Source organism: Cryptomeria japonica, chromosome 11, assembly GCF_030272615.1.
Source record: "Cryptomeria japonica chromosome 11, Sugi_1.0, whole genome shotgun sequence".
In the NCBI taxonomy this organism is placed as follows: domain Eukaryota; kingdom Viridiplantae; phylum Streptophyta; class Pinopsida; order Cupressales; family Cupressaceae; genus Cryptomeria; species Cryptomeria japonica.
In genome coordinates this window covers 59,262,528-59,284,912 of record NC_081415.1, presented here as the reverse complement: position 1 = coordinate 59,284,912, position 22,385 = coordinate 59,262,528, and the positions used below count along the sequence as shown (strand labels likewise).

General features: G+C 39.8%; 1 protein-coding gene across 2 annotated transcripts in view; it reads left to right on the top strand.

Moving 5' to 3' along the window:
- The window catches only part of LOC131051356 (molybdenum cofactor sulfurase), a 385,620-nt gene that overhangs the window by 119,201 nt on the left and 244,034 nt on the right, over window positions 1-22,385 (top strand). For both annotated transcript variants that reach the window (XM_057985836.2, XM_057985837.2), the window contains 4 exons: window positions 3,293-3,395; window positions 3,565-3,610; window positions 5,018-5,056; window positions 5,171-5,327. In XM_057985836.2, coding sequence (XP_057841819.2) covers window positions 3,293-3,395; window positions 3,565-3,610; window positions 5,018-5,056; window positions 5,171-5,327 — 345 coding nt within the window. The remainder of the gene's footprint in view (window positions 1-3,292; window positions 3,396-3,564; window positions 3,611-5,017; window positions 5,057-5,170; window positions 5,328-22,385) is intronic.

The window sequence follows — 22,385 nt, the reverse complement described above, 5'->3', positions numbered from 1 at the left end:
CTACCACAGATCAGTCTAGTTGTACGTGCGTCGGAAGCCACGAATGGTACTAATATGACAGATTGGACAATGGCAGAGGAGGTCGTACCAAGGAAAAACGAGGTCGCCATACAGGGAATTGGTACGGTACCAACATGAACATGTACTGGTATGGTACCATCAGGAACTGGTACTGTACAAACAAGAATTGGTACGGTACCAGTAGGAATTGGTACAGTACCAATAGGAACAAGTACTGGTACGGTACCAACAAGAATTGGTACGAGACTAGTAGGAATTGGTACGCTACTAGTATGAACTAGTACGGTACGAGTAGGAACAGGTATTGGTATGGTACCAACAAGAACTGGTACGGTACCAGTAGGAACAGGTACTGGTATGGTACCAACAAGAACTGGTACGATACCACCAGGTACTGGTACAGTACCAACAAGAACTGGTACGGTACCAACAAGTACCGGTACGCCAAGTGCCAGTATGGTACCAGTGGAGAAAGATGAGGCAGGGGATGTGAGGTGCCAGTACGGTATCTCACAGATGGAGCAAAAAGATAAGAAACTGTTGGAAGCTGCCCACACGGTATAGAAGGCACGGGAACGACAGCTGCTGGCAGAAAAGAACCTAAAACTTCACACCGGACAACAACCTTCTTCTCCGGCCACTACAGGGACGCCTCCTCCCTCTTCTCGGTCCTAGTTTATGTTTTGTATTTCAGCTCCTATTGTCTTAGTCGTCTGGAAGATGACTACTTTTTTGGGGGGGCTAATGTTAGGGGTAAATAACTTATGTTAGTAGGAATGATAGTTATAATTGTGTTTATGGTTATGTTGCGTCGCCGAGAGGTTCACGTCGGGTAGTTGGGAGTTGGTGACGATTGGCAACTTGGCCAACCGTCGGGTCTATATATTGTTTGGATGGAACCTCGGTAGGGGAGATGATGTATGGATATATTCGGGATAATTCTTACTTATGCTGTGACATGTGAATGTTCTGTTACGTGAATAACTGGTATGTGTGGAAAACACTGTGTTATGTGTGAGTGTTACCAACCTTACATTAAGGACCAAACAACGATCATCTTTGTTATATGAATCATGAAAGTGCTGCCTATCCATTGAGAAATCCCTTTTTTTTATTTTTTTATTTTGTGATTTTATGATTTTTTGGATTTTCAAATTTTCACTTCTTTTTTTTTCATTTGGATTTTCAACTTTTTCACTTTTTGTGATTTTTTCAACATAAAAGAGAACTAGCATATCTCAAATCTGGCTTGAAAGCTCATATTGGTTCCAGCCTGCTGTAGATTTGAACGTGAACTGCCTCCTTTCTTTTGGAAATTTGGTTGATGATCCAACGTTCTCACCTTCCTTTTTGTGGTAATTCTGTTAAGGAGCACAGAGGAGGGTAAAAGAAGTCTTAAGATATTCCTCCACTTGAATTGATTCTCCACTGAATGTCTCTCCACATGAATTGATAGGCTCCGGTGTTCACACGGTCAGCTGTTCATACGTTTAGCTGCTCATATGTACATGCCCTCCTTCTAGCGCCAATTCTGTTGATGTGGTTTTTAGGACACCTTGAACACAAAATAAAATACTATGTACTTTTTCCTCTCTTGAACAAGGAAACCTCTAATGCTAAACTTCGTGCTCAAACAAGGTGGCCCTAAGGTTTATAGTGCAAACAATCGACTTTATATTGTGGATAAACTCAATATATTGATGTGATATGCTGGTAATACAAAGGGACTTACGTTTTGCTGGAATTGGAATCCTTAACTTCAAACAAAGATCAAAAGGAAAGGGATAGAGAATTTAATCTAAACCTAAGGAGAATGATGATAATAGATGATGCTTTGATAGATGCATTCCATAATCAAGCCTTGCTTTGCCATGAGAAAACAACTACACAAAAATGATGTGATCTTTGTATGTAATGAAGGATCTTCATATTGTAAGCATTCATCAAATACCCAAGAGTGGCACAATCAAATGAACATCCATAGTCGAACTATTTCTAGATTAGGTTTAGACAAAACAAAATGTTAAACACAAATTTACAATTTTTCATATATAATTAAACTTGCACGTCTTTTTCAATGCATCTCTTGGAGATCCCTGTTCAAGTGTAGCATATCATAAAGGCCTACAATGTCTGTTCCTCTTGTATGATATTTTTGGTTATTTGACTAGGGGACTGTTTTAACACTTGAATCGTTGTTTGAAAAATGAGCAAATGGTGAAGAGATTTGGAATTGATAACCATTGCTTTCCTGGCTCTTGGTACTTCCATCATCAGATCTGAAACTTTTTAAAAAAGATCTGGAAAATGGTAATGCTATTGAATTTGACCTTCATTGTAGCAAGCAGTGGTATTTACAAATTCATTTTCCATAATTTTTTGTTATAGACAGAATAACTTTACCATGATGATTTTTCCTAGTCAGAGCATCCTATGAGCAACAAGGATACTGAGAACATTCGTGTTTAATACCAAAGTGATAGGAGCAAAAAGCTAACCTTTGCCTTCTGACCCAAAATATCAGAGTCAGCTAATTCTGTCTCTATTTCACGTGCAACAAGTAGCATATGCAGTATCCTTTAAGTAACTCAGACCTAAAGTTTGAAGTAGTGTGCTAAAATAAAGGGTTTTTCAGATTCTTATCCCTATAAATACTTTTCTTATAATAAATTGTGGAAAATGATATTTTACCTGGTTGCTTGAGTGTGTTCTTTGTGAAGCTAGATTGCCAAGGCATAGTAATTTCACAAATAAAGTACTCTTAAAACGTACTTCTTTGGGTGATAACTTTAGAAAGAATTGAATATTGCACATCTAATTGGGTAGCAACTTCCCTTTAAAAGAAGGCTTACATTAGTGTTTGAAGATGTTCCTATTACAGCATGCCAAGGTATGTAGAATCCCATGTCGCTTTATAGAATTGAAAAGAAAAGGGATAACTGTATATGAGCCTTTTTTTAGTTTACTAAATAATACCTAAACCTTTAAAGGGAATATCAATTTTATATATTTCTGATAAAATAGAGTATAGGAAACTCAAATTAAATCATAAAAAAAGGTACAATGATTACATGAACTCTAGTTATTTAGCATGAATGGCAATTTTGAAAGCTCTGGAGTCCTGGATGGTTCATCCAAATCTTGAGGTTTATAACAAGGTAGATTATGGGAGAGCTCAGGCTAAAATATTTTATAGCATGTAGTAGGGTATTTGTTGCAAGTAGATGCTCAGCATATTTTTTTGAATGGTTTGGTCTAATTTGTTGAATAGGGGACGATACATGGTTCTTCTCGATGCAGCAAAAGGCTGTGGTACACAACCACCGGATTTATCAAAATTTCCTGCGGATTTTGTTGCTCTGTCTTTCTATAAGGTACACCTTTTGATTGCTTTCATTCCACTATATATGTTATTTTGATGTTCATGTATGTTTCAGGAGGATATCTGTTAGAATTTATGTAGAATTGTACATAGATAAATGTATATTTTTTTGTCGATAGATTTTAGCTATTTTTTAACTTAAAATTCTTATTTTTTTCCAGATATTTGGCTACCCAACAGGGCTTGGAGCACTCATAGTTAGAATTGGTACTATTCATTAGCTAAGGGCACATATGATATGCAACTCTTTCTATAAGGATTATCTTCAAGTAGAACATCAGAAATATAATTGAAGTATGAAGTCATTTTTTCGTGTTTTGTGCACAATCTTCTAATCACAACAAACTTTATAATTCAAATTAGTCCACCCTTTTTGAGGCATTACTTGTTTATGGTTGGCCCATATTAGCTTCTTGCTTTCTATCTAATTCACCTTATGATGCCTTAACTCAAATTTTCCAATTGAAGGATAGGGTATCTGAAACTGGTGAAATCTTTTGCCTAGTAATTCTATCCATGTGGCATGAAATGTCCCACTTTGGATCCAATGCTCTACATTATTTGAATTCCACCAGGGCAAGATGTTCTTGTCTAGATAGGTCACAATATGGGATCTAGGTTTGTAAATTCAAAGTTTCATTGGAAGTGTCCATAGGTTTCCGTGTAACACTAGATCCTAGTTCTCCAGTGATGAGAAAAGAACCATGAAGTATTCATTTGGGAGAAAAGAGACCCTTATGAAGACCAATGGTAATAAAATACTATCCACCTGTTCAATTACGATTGGAGGAGCTGGGTTATTTCTAAAGAAACAATCAATCATTGTAGATGTTGAGAACAGCTTCAAATCATCCTCAAATAGGTTATCTTCCAAAAGGATTGATTTTGGGGGAAAGTCCTTTGAAACAATGAAAATATATTTCTCCATTGTGAAATCTGGCACTATTATTGACGCCAATTTTCAGTAGGCTAATTTTGCCAATTAAAATGCTTGCAGATAAGCGTTTCATGCCATGATATTGTTTGGTTACCCCAAAGTCATCTACCCTTTGATCCTAGAACTTATTCTTTTGGGCTCAGTGAGGACTCTCTTTCCCTTTGAGATCTGAGATCTGCTTCATTCTCTTCTTTCACCAAACATGCTGCTTCAAAACAAACTTCCACCACCAGTTTTCTTCACGTCTCCTTCACACAACTTCACCTCATAGTTGCACTGATCCTTTTCGCTTGTGGACTGCTACTTTTTGCCGTAATGCTCCATCACACTGAATCCATATGAATGATATCTTATGTAAGGTTATCTTTAGGAAAAAATCTGGTTTTATTGTTTGTTATTTAATTTGTTTCTCAGCTCAAATTACATCAAAGCAGGTTGAACATGAATGGTTCAAAACATACAGAGAATCAGCAAGCATTATGTTTAACTATACCCATTAAACTCTGTAATAAAATCTAAACTACTACAACCATAAAACTAAGTGAAATATTAAAGTTGTTGGCTTTCTAGAATTTTCTTGATGTGGTTTCACCTTTTTAACACAAGCTGTTCAAATTTATCCCAAAAAAACTTATGCTTACTTACCAGTTATACTGATTTCCTGTGTTAAATTACAGATTCAGCTCAAAAGCTACAAAAGTCATACTTCGGTGGAGGTTTGATCCAATGCCTATCTTGTACAGATTAGATAAATATTTTACTCTAAAAAAATTCTGTCTCCTGTTTGCTCATTAAAATTCTTAAACCTTTGGTTACATTATCATTTTCAGGAACTGTTGCTGCATCAATTGCAGATATTGACTTTGTAAGAAAAAGAGAACGCCTAGAAGAATGGCTTGAGGATGGTACTTCATCGTTTCTCAGCATTGCAGCTCTTCAGCATGGGTTTAACATTATTAATCAGCTGGGAATATCTGAAATTGCCCGGTAAGGTGAGAAGGTTCCAGTGTATAAGGAATGGAAACTGTGAAAAAATTGTACCAGTAATAGATATTGGAAAGATATTATATTAGTATAGGTGTAATAACCCCAACCGATTTATACCCAAATTTAAACTCAATCTGATCCACTGAGTAATTTTGTCAATCAGTTTGCTTGAATGCACAGTTTCAGATTTGGATTGGTAATGGAAATTGTTTAATATGTTTGGGTAAAGTCTTTTGCTTAGAAGTTTAAGATGACATCCATACTGGACAATAAAGTTTGCATTTCTCATTAAAATATTCATTGACTGGAATCACAGAATTTACATTCCAATTTGCAATAAATACAATCAAATTACAAGAATGGAAATATACTTTTCTGACCTTGCATATATTTATCAGACTGAGATTGACATTGCAGCACATAGAGTTTACCCCGGGGCTTTTGAAATATAAAGTAGACTGAAAATATATTGCTGTAGTCTCAAGAGCAGAAATTTATCCGACCTTCAATAGACAGGGCAACCTTGTTTAGAAATAGAATGGATTTCTTAGCACACTTGTAATACAGATGAATATGATAACCAATGCCAAAGACAACTTTATGTACTTCAATCCCCTCACTGTAGTAATCCCTCTTAACTGACAACAATGATCTGAGAATGCTCAATATGTATTTAATTAATAAAACATTGTGTTGACATCCAGCCATGTCTATGAAGGAAGCATAGGAACCATATGCCAAGGTAGCAGAGGTTCACACCCAGAGATGAAAGCTTCACATGCTGATACACAGGAACTGGGTGGCTTTAATGGTGTCTTCAACTTTTGATGGATGTTGATATTGAAGATGGGAAAACCGCTGCTGATAAAGTCGAGCCTAAGGTGTCTTCAATCCTGTGCCAAAGCTGTTATCTTTTTTCCAATGTTTATCCCAGATACCTGATAAAATCTGATCAATATATCCTTCACACCAAGCTCTGAAACTCATGAATTAATAATTCTCCTCCAAGCTTGCCTTTTATAGATTTGTACAATTTGAATCAGTGGCCAAGATTGAAACCATCCAGTGGCTTAGATTTGCCTTCTAGAAGCCTGGCATCTTTAAACCATGCCTAGCAACTCCCATAACTTCCCAACTGCCACTTCAACCACTCTCTCAGCTACCTTTAACTGTTTTACATCAATTTGGCAAATCAGGTAGCTGAGAAAAAACTAACATGTGCTCCCTTGTTTTAAATTCATTAATGGGGGCCCAGAGGTAGTCACTTTACAATAAGGCAATTCTGTTTTACAAACAGATTTTCTGATATTTCCAACTCTGCATCTCTTTATCTCTGCATTTTCTGTAGCATCACGAGCCTTGTCATTGCCTTCCGATCTTGCTGTGCTGTGGTTGCATCTTCACACGTGTTGGGTCTCCTCTTCTCGCCGCACTAGTGATTTCACATTCATCTTGCAACATGTTCTTCATTGACACCGCTTTGTGGTTATCTTTTGATCTTGCATGCTCCTTTGGGTGGCGTTGATCTACAAAAGGAAAATGAGTCAACTTGAATCGATTACCTTGAATACATAAATAGTTGTGGCAAATATTAATTGCTTTCAAGGAAATGCTGGGCTCCGTTTTGGTGATGCCAGGATGAAATAACAAAAATGCTTGATTTTAGAATAATACCTTTATTTTGTGCGCTTCCATTTTACTAACCCCCAATTTTTCGGTATATTTTCAGTATTTTTGGGAGGCTAAGGAGATACTGATTTGGCCATTTTGTAATAATAAAGTCTGAACATTTTGTATTTTTGACTTGATATTTTTTTTTTATTATTAAGCATTGAAAGGTCAAAAATAATAAACACGATTCCTTTTATAATGGTGCCCAAACTTTGTTATTTTTCTTTTTGACTTCCAAACACCAAAACACTTTGTTCGACATTACTTTCGGCCTTTCTAGGGTGTAATAACAAAAGTGTTTTGGCCTTTAGAAAACATATGGCCTCTATTTACATGCTTCAACTTGGACCCCGACCCGCTACCTTGGCACTTTTATTGGGCAATATGAGAGTTGATTTGAGGGGGGGGATAACAAATGTTTTAAAATACTGAAATTTTGCCTTGCTTTTTTTTGACTTGGCATTACAAGTTATTTTGGGTTTTTATCGGCCTTTTATAACAAAATACTCTTCAAAGTTTTATTTCACTTTCACCGATTTTACAATAGCATTAAACTTGTTGATATTTTGCTGGCATTTTCATGGGGATGGAAGGCACAAATACAAGCAGCGATGGCAGGAGACAGAAAAATGCCAAACTTTAGACTATTCGCTTTGATTCTGCTAGGGCTTATCTCGATGATTTTAGAGGTGTGAGCAAGGGCACAATATCACTGTGCCATCTTTCACTTTGCATTTTGTCTTGCGATTTTGATGGGCCTATTTTTCGGGATTTTATCGGTGAATGAAGACCCGATGATGGAGAGGCGACTTCATCATTTCTTACTTTCTTTTCCAAATGGATGCTTGAGCCTACGCTTCGGGTCTCCTATAGGCACTCTGAAGGGGTCTTGTCGACAATACAAGCGCGATCTGGGAAGGCAAAGGAGAGTTTTGAAAAAGCGTACTTTATCGAGCTTTACTTTTATCAAGACATTACCGGTCTTTCTCAAGGCCGTTTGAAAGTGTTGAAACTTAGTAGCTTCGGTAAGATAAATGATTGAATGAGAGACTTCATTTATCTCTCATTCAATCATATACCTTATTGATATAACTAAAATCTAAATGTAGACCTCATAATTAAATAAATGAACTTGTTATAATCATCTTATATGCATAATCGATCATACTATAATTGTAATAAGATCAGACCAGAATTATGATAACTATCATAGATATCATATGATAGCATCGATTGATGCTATCATATGATAACTATAACAGTTATCATCTTAATCTCAATTTATATCGATCGATGATTATCTTATTTATCGGATGATTATATTCCTGACGTGACCCGATTACTAATTGATCAAACATACTAACTAACGTGCCCCGATAGCAATCGGTTTAATATATTAAATGTGACGTGACCGATAGTTATCGGTACATCGCTTAAGTGAAGCGGTGCATATGCACCGATCAAGACATGTCTTGATCGGGCATGTCAAAAGACATGACCGGTCAAGGCATGCCTTGATCAGTGGGCATTGCCTATATGTACATGTCAATGAAAAGCTGTAGAAGCATAGAAAATATTAATGTTATCTTCAGCAACTTGTGACATAAGAAATAACAAAAAATATCAGTGAAAGAATAATAAGATTATATAACTTCAGACTTGAACATAAATTTGAATATCATTTACATGGTATCAGAGCCACGCTGATCAAACCTGAGGCATTCAAATTTGAGAAGTTCAAACCGAAGATATAAACATCATATTTCCCATGGCTAATTGTTGATGTGTATTTTGTACACGACCAAACACAGAATAAAATACCCAGAGGTATCTTATCCTCTCTTGAGTAAAGTTTCCGAATGCTGAAGATATCGCAAAAAAGGATCAATCAGTGAAACTTCAAGGTTCTTTTATGTAGGTTCTCTACTCGTGGATAAGCACCAGTGGTCGTTGTGTTTACTGTTTTTCAAGGGGCCTTACGTACTTTCAGAGAAATCTTGTTCATGTGACTACTTTTCAAATGAGGGAACAGGATTCTCCTAATGCTAATTGATGTTTCAAAAAAAGATCAAAAGATAAGGGTTTCGAGGAGGCAAGACTAAATTAATCCTAAGAATGACTCAGTGATGATTGGTCTTGATAGGACTCTACCAATTTTAGTATTGCCAAGAGGTTACAACTCCATTGGAATTGGTGCGATCTTCTAAGGGGATTCAATGATTTTCAAACCACTAAAGGGGATAGATACTATCAGTAAGATACATATCAATGCCTCCAACAATGATTGAACTCTTAAACAATCTCGATGTTTCCAGTTGACCACACAGGCCGTTCTTACAATCAGTAAGGAGCTAGTGGTTTGGAATGTGAGTCTTATCAAAGATCAAGCACAACATTCGTCCTTCAAACTTAAAACTTAAATTCAATCTCTACTAAGAGTGATTCAAGAAGATAAACAACCATGAAAATAGCCACAAGGATTGCAATAAAACACCATAACTTCAATATTTTATTGATCTCATAGCCAAATAAAACAACAATTGTTCAAATTTCTCTCTGCACACCTTATTTCTTTGCTGCTGATATTAAACTTATTTCTCTCCAACTCTCTAACTTTTTTCTCTCTAACCCTTTTTTCTCTCTAACTCCCTTAAAATGAAATGAGTGAGGGCTTATATAGCACTCTCAAATACAATGAACGGCCTGGATCAAAAGAAGATCAATGGGTGAAATTCTGACACCTAAACCCTAATTAGGGTTTGTTACAAAAAAGTCCCCATTTAGATAAACATTATCAATCGATAGCCAATAAGAATTGGCACAAATAACGAGGAGACATAGACCAATAGGAATTAAGTTGCCACATCATTTTATAACAACTTTTCATCTAGAACTTTGTTCCCCTTTCTATGCTCTTTTCTAGCATATTCAATGAATCTGGACGTAATCTTCTCAATCTCAACAATGGGAATCTCAGGAAGATTCTTCATTCGTTCTCCCAAGTGAAGGACTTGATCAAAAGCTGTGAGAAGGGTTGCCTCCCATCCAGGCTCAAGCTCTTTTGTTTTCTTGATCAGGAACATAGTAGCATGCATCTGATTTCGCTGCTCTTCGGTGACTGTGTTCTCCTCTTTGCAAAAGATGATCCTGATCTTGTCTTCCAATTCCTGGATGTCTACATCCGTCTCAATCTCAATTCTTCTGGCAAGGATCGTACACAATACCTCAAACACCTTGTCTTGAATAGGGTGGATGGTTTCCTCAACTCGTCCACATCTGGAACTGATATCTTCGAAAAGAACTTCCTTTATCTGGAGCAAAGTTCACCACTGCAGAAGGCTATGGGCTTCTCCATTCATTATCTTCTCTTGCACTAGAACCTGTCTTGGAGTCCTTCTTATCACTTGCAAGACCGAGATGACAACATCTCTAGTGTGAGCAAATGCATCCACAGTTACCAATAGATTATGGATGATCTCAAGAACTTGGATAACACAGTGGACCGTCTTCATCATCCTTGTTGCAAATTCCATGGCCACCTTGTAAGATTCATCGATCCAAGAACTCATGAGTTGGACCAAGCTCTTTACCCTTTCCGCCTCATTTATTGATTCAAGAGGAAGTGCATGCAAAAGAGATATTGCTGGATCCTGTCGTCTCAAAGGTTGATTAAGATGGCTAAAATAATTCCTCCAAGCACTGACCTCCTTTTCTAGTTTCTTATTCTTTTCCATTTCTTCTTTGAGTTTGTCATTAAGTGCTTTCAGTGAATCAGTTGCTTCTTCCATGGCTTGCACAATGGTAAGTGGACCAAGATGAAATGTTTCCAGATTGTATTTTTTTGCTAGAATCTCATCCTCATACTTGTCCACCAATGGTGTAGCTATCTGCACTTTTCTGGATCCTGTCTCATCTCTAATTACCTTTGACATCTTTGTGGCCTTCTTCTTTTCTATTTCTTCATGAGAATTTCCTATGAGGCTTTCCAAGTCAAATACTTGTTCTTCCTCTTCGAATTTTAGCCAATCTGGAATGGTAGATTTCCTTTCCCTCACTTGTATTTCTTTATGCAGAAGTCTATCTTCCCTGAAAGGAGATGTTGCTTCATCATCATTCTTTTCTCCTTGTTGCTCATTAGTACCAACCTGGGGAGATTGACTCGATGAATGCTGAGGTGTCTGTCTTTTTCCTTGTTTATCATTCTGTACCATGGATTCCATAGACTCATCAATTTCATACACTATCTGCCTCTGAACTTCTCCTTGACTTGCTTCCTTTTCATGCCTAGAAGATGTGCTTGGTGGACGATCAGGATTCACTTTCTGCTTCTTCTTGGAAGGCTCTCTCTTCTCAGGTCCTTTCATCTTTGAACCTTTGGAATGAGAAGTATTCTCACTCACACTTGCCTCTCCTTCTTCCGTTCTTGTTTCTAGGGTGAATGTCATGGATACATTCTGCTCCTTCAACTTTTGATGTTGTACGTCCACCCATCTGCGAGTGCAAGATAAAACGGGAGCCATCAAAGCTCTAAGGTCTGAAACCTCGGGCTCATTCCAATCTACCTTCACTTCTTTATCTTCCTTCTCATAGGATGATTGGAGGTATCTACCACTTTCCTGGGCTTGATCGGCTACTCTGTAAATTTTGCATTTCCTGATGAGATCCAAGGGTAATCTGGAATGTATCTTTCTTTTGACCTCTACATCATCCTGGACATTCATCCAAAAGTCCTCCACTTGAAACTCATGTTTGTACTTCTTCCCTACTGTCTCTTCTATATGACCATGAGGATCGAAATTCTCCCTGGAGGCAAAGGATGTGAATGAATATAGATATAATTCTTTCTCTGCATCCTCCGTGGCTTGAGTATTAGGACATACTTAAACTGAGTTCCCTAGTAGGATGGGTACGGGAATTCCATTTCCATGCTTGTGTCTTGATGCCTTTGCATAAGCTGCCAACTGTCTAGTCACCTCAAGTAGTATTATCCTGTCTATAGGATATCTCGGCAACATGTAGGGAGGTGAAGGACATCCATGAACTTTGATGTATATGAATTTTGGAAACTGAATGAACCATGCACCATGCTTCTTCACGAGCTCCTGCGCATCTGTAGATAGTCGATTGTGAATCCCTCCTTGCAATGTCCTGGTGACATACATCGTGAAGGTGTCGTTGACTAGCTTGTAGTCACTTCCTGGCGGATGATGCAGTTGAAAATAAGAATCACAAACTCTTATTTCTTCGGGTCCTCTCCCAACAACTCCTCTGTGAGGTAGCCCTGCATATTCAAAACTTCTGATCAAGGCATATATAACATATGAACTCATGTGAAATGACTTGGTAGGATTTAGCCTTCTCAACTGCACGTCCAGGTTGTTGCTAATGTTTCTAGCCCAATTAAGCATTCCCTTTCCTTGGACGATCACTTGTATGAAGAAGAACATCCACTTGTCGAAGAAGAAAGCTTGAGAAGCACCCATAACCCGATTGAGCAAGGTTATCAAGTCCTTGAATTCTTCTTGGAAATCAATTCTGTGTGGTGTATTGGGAATCTTGTTCAGGCGAGGTCTGCTCTTGAGTAACCAATTCTTGTTGATGAAGTTTAAACAGGAATCAGGATCATCCTCATAGATAGACCTAGCTCCTTCCAAGCTCTTGTAGATCATGTCTTTATGCTCTAGGAGATGAAAAGTTTTGCTTATAGCTTCCTCTGAAAGGTAGGCTAAGATAGTTCCATCCTTGGGTACGATCGTTCTTGAGTGTGAATCATAGTGTCGGGCAAACTTGATCATCAATTCATGACACTAGACTGCAGGAGGGAAACCTGCGGCCTTGATGATGCCACTCTCAATTATCTTCTTTGCAATGGGTGACGGTTTGCCAATGTAGGGCACTTCCCGAAACTTCTTCACATTGAAGTTTCCTAGATTGGTGTCTCCGATATTGCTCCACTTGGACACGATCTTGGTCTCCAATTCATCATTCTTCTGATCCTCCTTAATGAGAGCCTGTCGGGTAGTGGATCCACCGGTCTTGGGGGTCGTCATTTGATACCTACACAAAAGCTTAAAGTTAGGGTTTGAGCATTATACCTTAAGGTATGGGATTTAAGTCTTTTCAAGGAATTAACTAAATATTAATTTGAAAATAATGTGATAAATCCTAGAATTATGAATTTTCAAATTAATATTAATTGAGAATTGAAATTAGATTGTACTTAGACTTTCAAAAGATTGCTATGGAAAATCAAACTAAATCTTGAATAAACTTTCAAAAATCTGATTATACATACCTCTTCCTTGATTTTTAGCAATTAACCTTTGAAAAAATGAATAAAGGAAAATGAGAATTTGCTGGACAAAGATGTTTGATCTGAATTTTAGACTCCTCCTTTGGATGAATTAACCTCAATCAGCCTTCAAGCCTCCTTCAAAATCTGGAAATTCGCCTTCAATCAGCTTCTTAATCAGAAATTCACCTTCAACTAGCGTTCAAGATTTGGAAATTATCCTCCAACCTGCTCAATTTCGCACCTCCAAATCTGCTCTTCAAATTCGCACAAGGGAAAATGAATGAATGATTTAAAATTTTCAAAACACACGTTCCCTTTATAGGGCGCTCACCTTATTTTGCCTCTAGGCCGACTTGGTAAAGGCTTAAATAAAATAAAATAAAACTCCTCTATAAGCATGGCCGAGTTGTTTGCAAGGGCAAAATAATGAATTTTGAGCGCTCAAGTGTGATTTTTTAATTTTTTAAATTAATTTCAAAGCTAAGGTGGATTCTTCATTTATTTCAAGGCTTAGAAAAATTAATTGATCAATTTATAAGTGCCTCAATTTATGCGAATTTGTCTTAGTCTCCCAAATGAGATTTACTTAGCGAATTTTGTGAAAAGATAAGAGTAAGCTTAGTGGATGCTAAAGCTTGATTAAGGTTTGATGAAGGCTCATTCTCCATAGGCACTAGAATGTTCAAAGAATGATGGAGGCTCAAATTATTTCAAGGTTTATTTGAATTTTTCATCTAGGCTTACTCACTTCATTAATCAAAATCCTTACAACCTAGATTTGCCATCACTCCATGTTCTTGTCATCATGATTTTGCAATTTGCTTTTGAAAAGGTGAATAATAGGTGTCTTCAAGGATTTTCGCCCTGGACCCTTTGGAAGGGTTAGGAGTGATTTTTTTTATTAGGCCTTAAATACCCCATTTCTTTTACTTCAAAATCCTCTGGAAGGTGAGCTTACGCTTGTTTTGGCCTAACAAAGCTTAGGGTTTCAACATTTTAGCCTTTCACATGGGCACATTAGGTGATAATGGGAATTTCACTCTGGACCCTTTGGAAGGGTCAGGAGCGAAATTCACCCTTTAGGTCACAACTCACCAATGTTTGATCAACAACCTTCTCTAAGGCAATCTCCAGGGTCTATTCTCAACTTGGCGATCTCAACTTGGCGGTATTGGTTTGATCCTCACAAGGCCTAAAAGGTCAAATTTGCTCAATAACCTAGCCAGGGACAGGACCTATCTAGAATTTCGCTCTGGACCCTTTGGAACTGTCAGGAGCGAAATTCCAATTTTAGCTCAAAATATGCATCTTTGATGGTCAAGAGTCTATCCAAGGCAATCCAAATGGTATCTCTCACCCTTGTTTAGGCTTGACTTCACTCAAATCTTGAGGAAAAAGGTGGTTTTAGGGTTTTTCGCTCTGGACCGTTTGGAAGGGTTAGGAGTGAATTTCTTGTTTGTAGCTCACTTCTCCCTCATTTCAACTTCAAATCAATTCACAAGGCATGGAAACCCTTCTATTCTCTCATTCGACCTAAGTTTGACTTAATTTTGCAAGAAGAAAAAGGTGATTGAAGAATTTTCGGCTTGGACCCTTTGGAAGGGTCAGGAGCGAATCTCTTCCTCTTAGCCCAAAATCATCATTTCTGGAGACAACAATCAACTCAAAGGCAATCTCAAGGGCATCTTTCACCTTGGTCTAGGCATGGCTTGGCACAAATTTGAAAGGAATAGGTAGATTTTAGGATTTTCTCTCTGGACCCTTTGGAAGGGTCAGGAGCGAAAATCTTGTTTTAGGGTTATTTCCTCATCCTTTCAACTTCAAATCGCCTCCAAGACTTAGGACACCTCGCCTCACTCCTCTCTAGGGCATAAAAATCAAAATTTTAACTTGTCTTGCAAAAAAAGTAGGTGGACTTGGGATTTTCGCTCTGGACCCTTTGGAAGGGTCAGGAGCGAAAATCTTGACTTGGCTCAAAAATCATCATTCTTTCAACTTGAAACTTCATTGCAAGGTAGAATCTCATCTTTCTTCGCCCTAGCAACAAGGTTTTAAGCCTAAGAAAGGTCAAAAAGTAGGCTTGTAAGGAATTTCGCTCTGGACCCTTTGGAAGGGTCAGGAGCGAAATTTCCTTTCTTGGCTAAAATCCTTCATTTTCATAGCTACCAAACACTCTCAAAGGCAAGGTCATGTTCATTCTCCTTCTCATCATGCCTTGGACATCAAATTTTTGCCAAATAAAGGAGAAAATGCATCCTAGGGAGATTTTCGCTTTGGACCCTTTGGAAGGGTCAGGAGCGAAAATCAAGATTTGGGCCAAATTCTTCATTTCTCCAATTCAAAACAACCTCAAGAGGCAAAGGTATGCTATCTCACTTCCATCCACACCATAAGAAACCAAGGATTTGACCTCCTCCAATGAAAAATAAGTGTTTTTAGGAATTTCGCTCTGGACCCTTTGGAAGGGTCAGGAGCAAAATTCATCTTTTGGTCCAAAATCCTTCACATTTCAATGCTTCCAAACATTTCCAAAGGCTACAAGATGTCCATCCTTCCTTTCAAGATACCCTCCAAATCAAAATTTAGTCAAACTAGGGAGGAAATGAGCTTTAAGAGGATTTTCGCCTTGGACCCTTTGGAAGGGTGAGGAGCGAAAATCTCATTCTAGGCTTGATCACTCACTTTTCCAACTTCAAACCACGTCACGAAGCAAACTTAGATCATTTTCCACCTAAGGACAAGGTTTCAAGCTCAAACAAGGTAGCAAATGAAGTTTTTGATGAATTTCGCTTTGGACCCTTTGGAAGGGTCAGGAGCGAAATTCTCCTTTAGGCCAAAATCTTGCTCTTCAAAATCAACCAATTCCATCTCAAGGCAAGAACATACCAATTCATCCTCAAACGTCCCTAGAAACCATCACTTAGCCAAAATTGGGAAGGAAATGTGGGCTACAAAGATTTTCGCTCTGGACCCTTTGGAAGGGTCAGGAGCGAAAATCAAGATTTGAGCTCGACTCTTGACCTTTTCAACTCCAATTCTCTTTGGGAGGCAAACACAGATCCTTCCTCATGCATCTCCATCAAGATCCAAACTTTAGCCAAGGGAAAAATGTGTGTTTTCAAGAATTTTGCTCTGGACCCTTTGGAAGGGTCAGGAGCGAAATTTCCTTCTTGACTAAAATCCTTCACATTCAATCTTGACAAGGCTAGAACATTCAAAAATACCTTCAACCATGCCTTAGGAACTAGAAATTTGGCCTTAATAAGTGAGAATTTGAGGTCTTCAAGGATTTTCTCTCTGGACCCTTTGGAAGGGTCAGGAGCAAAATCCCTATTCTTGGCTAGTTTCTCACCTTGGTGCATCTCATTTTCTTCCAAATTTGATCAAATCACCTTCCTCCTTTCATAATCAAGACAATTCCTCATTCAACTTGGTCTAAGCAAGGTCCAACTAGGTTTTCAGGGCCAAAGGAAGGTAAGAAAGGAAGATTTCGCTCTAGACCCTTTGGAAGGGTCAGGAGCGAAAATCTCCTCCCAGTCTGGCTTTCATCATTTCAAAGTCTAAAAACTCTTCTTCAAGGTGAAACATGTATCACCTTTCCCAATTACGCCTCAATGGCAACAACCTTGATCATATCTTTTCAAAACTCCTTCAATCATCATCAAGTGCATTTGTTCATCAGCTTTTGAAATCGCCACTTCCATCTCTCTCTGACCACCGACTCTGCTCAATCGACTCGGAGCTGGAGGAAATCAGGACTTTGACAAGAAAGCTATTAATCTAGACCTATCCTGACCTGAGACTGTTGACGTGTCTGAAATCGCATTGCTGCAAACTTCATACGGCCAACGCAGAATAGAATAGCCGACTGATTATCCTACTCTCTCTTGAGATAAGGAAGTCTCTAATGCTGTTTTATAAGTTTGATCAAAGGAGACTACCTCAAGGTTTCTTTTGTCAGGTCTTGACTGCGGGATCTCTCAGTGGCTTTATGTGTTTATGCTGGAAACACAAGGGGGCTTACGTTTGATTAGTAATTTCATATACGAATTCCCAGGGACCTCTTTTGGTTTTCTTTCAGGTGATGTTGATTAATTTGAAGCTGATTTAGCAAGACTGTGGATTTCTAAAAAAAGGGGATAAAATTGGGAGGAAAGAAAGGAAGGGTAGGGAGAGAGAGAACAGTAAATGTTAACTAGGACAACAGATTTACCCAAGCAGACAGACACCTCCAGGAAACCAGGTTAAGCATCATCAATCATTCAGACACAATGTTTGCATAAACTCAGTGCAATCTTCAAAGGAGAAACCAGATTTTCATATTACCAAATACAATATTAGAACTTCTACATTCATGATATGTATACATTTGATAATCGAACTGAATCATAAAATAGCCCAGATTAACCATGCAGAAAGGAAAAAAGCAATCAGCTATCCTCTAATGGTATGGACTGTGAAGATTCTATCAGATGCTTGGTAAGAACTGTTGTGTAAAATGAACAGACATAATTTAAAAGCTTTCTAATTTAAATGAAGAAGGAGACCATGCACTCACAAGGAAATTTGAAGGTAATTTTAAGCCATTGTATTAATTCCTGCAAAATTTCTTCAGAGCTTTCGCAACAATTCAAGAACTTCCTCCCAAATGAGGGAAAACCAGTCCCCTTAAATAGGTTTCCAAAAATGGATGAATGGCCAAGATCTAATCTAAACAAGTGGCCCAGATTCATCCTTACAAAAAGAGGGACCCACACTCATAAATAGGGAGATAAATATCTACAACTACCCCAAAAGGAGCAATAACTACCAAAGGATAATTACAACTTTGAAATAATCCAAAAAGGGGAGGTGCACAAAAAACTTTACAATATGTTGACCAAAAGTCAACTGTCACCCTTTTGGGACAAAAGTGCACTTTTTAAGACTTGGAGGGAAAAAAGCATTTTTGAGAAACTACTTTCTCTATCCTGGTTTCACATTCCTTTTGCAGAAACTGGTCTTCGCCATGCAGGTATTCTCGCCATAAATCACGACTTGCTGCTCGTTCCTCGCGGACATATTCCTGAAACTTGATGCATAATTGGAAGAGGGGATTAAAAGGGGGCATGGGAGGGTGGCGATTTTTGTATTGCATGCCTTCGAGATACTGGTCCACGTGCCTTAAACCGTCCTTCCAGCTGGAGCGATTACGCTCGAAGCATAATATGTCTGAATGGAACTGACCAGCAAAACTCAAGTCTTCAATGGAATAAGAAGCCTTATCTGCTCCCAATCTTCCCTCCCAATCCGGCCGGATTACACTGTCGGACAGGTCATTTATCCACCCCGAAACCATTGATCGGAGGATGGTCTTGCCTAGTTCTTGCATGTTCCCCAGAATCGCCTCACACGCGTCATTTTCTTTGTCAATAATTTCCTGGGCGTCGTTCTTCATGGTGACGGTCCAATACCATTCCTTGAGAACACTGATGCTATGGGGATTCAAGATGTCAGGCAGTGTGGGAATTTGTGTATGTGTCCAGAAAAGAGCTCTTAGGAGGGGAAGGGTAGAGGCCGCTACTTCATGCATGTGAAGGGATCCTCTCTTTACTTCCAACAGCCTGACGAGAGTGAGCTCTCGATGGAGAGCCATTTCCTTTACTTCTTTGAGGATCTGTTCTCCCTTTTTCTTGATGTCTTGCACCCATTCCTTAACGGCCTTTGCGGTATCCCGGATTCCTTCAAATTCAGTTGTGGTCCTCTGCGCCAATGCCATTGGGGGAATATGGGATTCAGAGGGGTTGTGTAGTGGCCGTAGGAGCTTATCGATGTATCCCTCGGCTTGTTCAGCACGGGCCCGATACATGTCCTTTTCAGCTGTGATTTCCTCGAGCTGTCTGAGTATGTTCTAAACCGAGTCCTTAAATTCCTCCTTTTCTTGCTCTTTTGTAGCTCGTCCGATGGGGACAGTCGTAATGCTATAATCTGCCAGGGTTATTTGATCTGCTGGCTTGTTTACGGGCGGGGTAGCAATATGAAGAGTGCGGTTCCTTTGCCCATCCTTGGTTATCTTAGAGTATGTTCTCGGTTTCTTCTTCCCTTTTGCTTTTGTTTGATCCATTCGTGAGAAGATGTCTTCAAGGTCGATGGGCGCCTTGGTGGCGGCCCTGCGCTGAGCTCTGGCGATCAGCCACTCTTGAGGCACCGTCTGGGTTGAGGATAGGGTTAAGTTAGCACCTTGTGCTCCCATACTTCCAACTGGCTGATCACAAATTAACAGCTGTCCCGCCATCGGAGGGGTGGAAGAAGGAGGAAGCTCCTTGTTTGCATCTGAGTTCTCCCCTATCTCACTGAATAATTGTCTGACATCTTCCTGTGATGGTGGCTCCTTGGTTCCCTCGAGCTCATGGATCTCGTCTGTTCTTTGTTCCCCTTCGACAGTTGAGTCGTCCTTGGCTGCATGGAGGAGTAGTAATTCATGGCGGCTCTGCTGGGTAGGTTCATGCACTTCGATCCCCTGGGTGGATGGGATTTCTCCTTCCTCTATCTGGTCACCCGGCTTAGTTGGATTGGGGCCCTTTTGCTCGGTGTCCGGCATATCTGGAGCAGGAGGATCATTGGCTTGGAATGCCTCTATGTCGCTCTGGGAAGGCGGAGCAGGTATGCAATCCAAATCTATGGCGTCGTCGGATGAACTGGGGTCCTTTGAAGATGAAGTGGTCTCTGGCCTTCTTATGGGAATCTTCTCCCTTCTTGTTCTTTTGGACGTCCGAGTCCCTCTGCAAGCCTTAGTTTTCTTCCTTTTCTCTGGTTCTTCAGCTGATGTCCTTTCATCTTCGGAAGACTGAGAGTCGAAATTGCCCATCAGATGGTAAGTAAACTGGACCCCTTCATGGACTAGCCTCTCGATCTGGTGTTGTAACCATTGATCTGTGTATCTTGCCGGGGCTGCCATGACTGCTTCGAAATCCGTGATTGGGTCTTGAGACCAATCAACGCCTGGCAAGAGATGCCTTACTACTTCGAATTCCCGGACTTGGAGACAGTTCCCCGAGTCTGTGAGCTGATCCGGGACCCGACGGTACTCAAAGAGTCGCATTTGCTGCACACTCAATCTAGAATATTCCTGTCGCCTGACTTCGTAGTCATCGGAGCAATTTTTCCAGTAATCTTCAATTGACTCCTTTGCTCTGTAGCGCCTACCGTAAGCTCTCTTTGCCAAATTGTCATGATCAAAACATTTTCTTGGGAAATGTTCCTGTAGGCCATAAGAGGCTAGCTCTGCAAGGGACTCTTCTGCTAGGGTGGGAGTTCTCAATTGGACATCATGGTTGCCTATGATCATTGGAAATGCGAATCCAGCCTGCTTGCTTTCTCGTAATAATATGCCGGCAGGGCGTGATTGTCTTGCCACCTCCATGAGGACTACTTTATCGGTTGGGTACCGTGGAAGTCGAAGGGGGGCACCTTCAAAGCCAGCAATTCGGATGTAGGAGAATCTTGGGAACTGAATAAACCAGGCCCCATACCTCTGCACTAAAATGGTAGCTTGCTCCGAGAGCCTTATGTGTAACCCTCCCTGCATTAGCCTGACTAGGCGCATTGTGAAGGCGTCGTTGACACGTTCGTACTGTCCAACCGCGTAAGCCGGGCTGCTCTTTTCCCTTTGAGCTATATCCTGGTAGTGCAGCTGCGGGTAGCAATCATAAACCTTTACCTGACCAGGCCCATTCCCGATCTCACCTTTCATTATTAATCCTGGCAGTGGCTGGTTCTTTGCGAACATATAGACCAAATAGGAGGTCATGGTGAAATACTTCTTTGTCTCAAGCTCAATCAGCTGAGCGTGGATGTTATCACTTATGATCTGGGCCCAGTCTAACTTAGACTTTCCGGCAAAGACCTGTTCTGTAAAATAGAACATCCATTCTTCAAAGTAGTTGGACTTAGGGAGTCCCATGACTCGGCTAAGTAAGGTGACCATATCGCCATGTTCATTATGAAAGTCACTTCTGGGGGTCTTTTTCACAATCCTGGTGCTTGAAGGCCTTTTTTCTTTGAACCATTCTTCGTTAATTAGTGCCCTGCATCGAGTTGGGTTCATATCATATGCCCCCTATGCCTCGTCCATTGTTGTAGCTATGGGATTATTTGGAAAGGGGATATCAAATGCATCGCCGATAGCCTCAGTGGAGAAGTCGGCAATAGTGATATCTTCCGGAAGCACTAATCTGGACTTTGGCTCGTAATGCCGAGCAGCTTCCACTACTAATTCATAGTTCTGGATTGCTGGAGGAAAACCTGCTGCTTGGGCGATGCCACTTTCCAGCATTTGCCTAGGCCTGCCATATGCATCGGGTGAGAAGACCCGATCCCTGAAATCCTGAATATCAATGTGGCCAAGGTCGGTGTCACCAATGTTGTCCCAGATACTCTGGACCTTTGACTCTCTTAACCCTCCCCTCTGATACTGATACTTCATTCTTTCAACTTTCCGTGGGATGTCTGATTTGGATGCTCGTGAGGTTTCTGCTGCAGCGGGTGTTTTTGATGATTCTGCCGCTGATTTAGGCATTTATCCTGCACAGCCAGACACGGATTACAAGGTGACACGAGAATGACGATGCGGGTTAGATAATAACAGAAGTGTTTCAACAGACCGAGATTAGTTTAAATATCACTTTGGGCTAACAATCTGATTAACTTCTACAGCATCATATTCCTGAAGATTTATGACTAAGCATTCTTACTCTCGAATTTTTTGGATTAATTTTAACAAAGGCAAAACATGAGAATTTTGAAAAGAGATGCAGTTTCCGGCCAAACCTCGGGAATGAGTCCTAAATTTTGGATGTTCGAATAACGGAGATGCAGACTCTAAGCATTTCAAATTTTGCGTATTTGCTTATTTGATTCACACATTTTAAATGACCGTACGCTATAAGGCGTACTTACCTGATTGGAGCGAATGATGGGTGATTGCCCGACCTTGTTGCGCGGGGCGAGCGGATGACCCTGCAAAATTTGAATCCCAACGGTTATCCTTCCTGTTCAAATCTTCGCGGTTTGGAGGATGAAAGAGGATTTATCAATTTCACATGGTTCTGTGC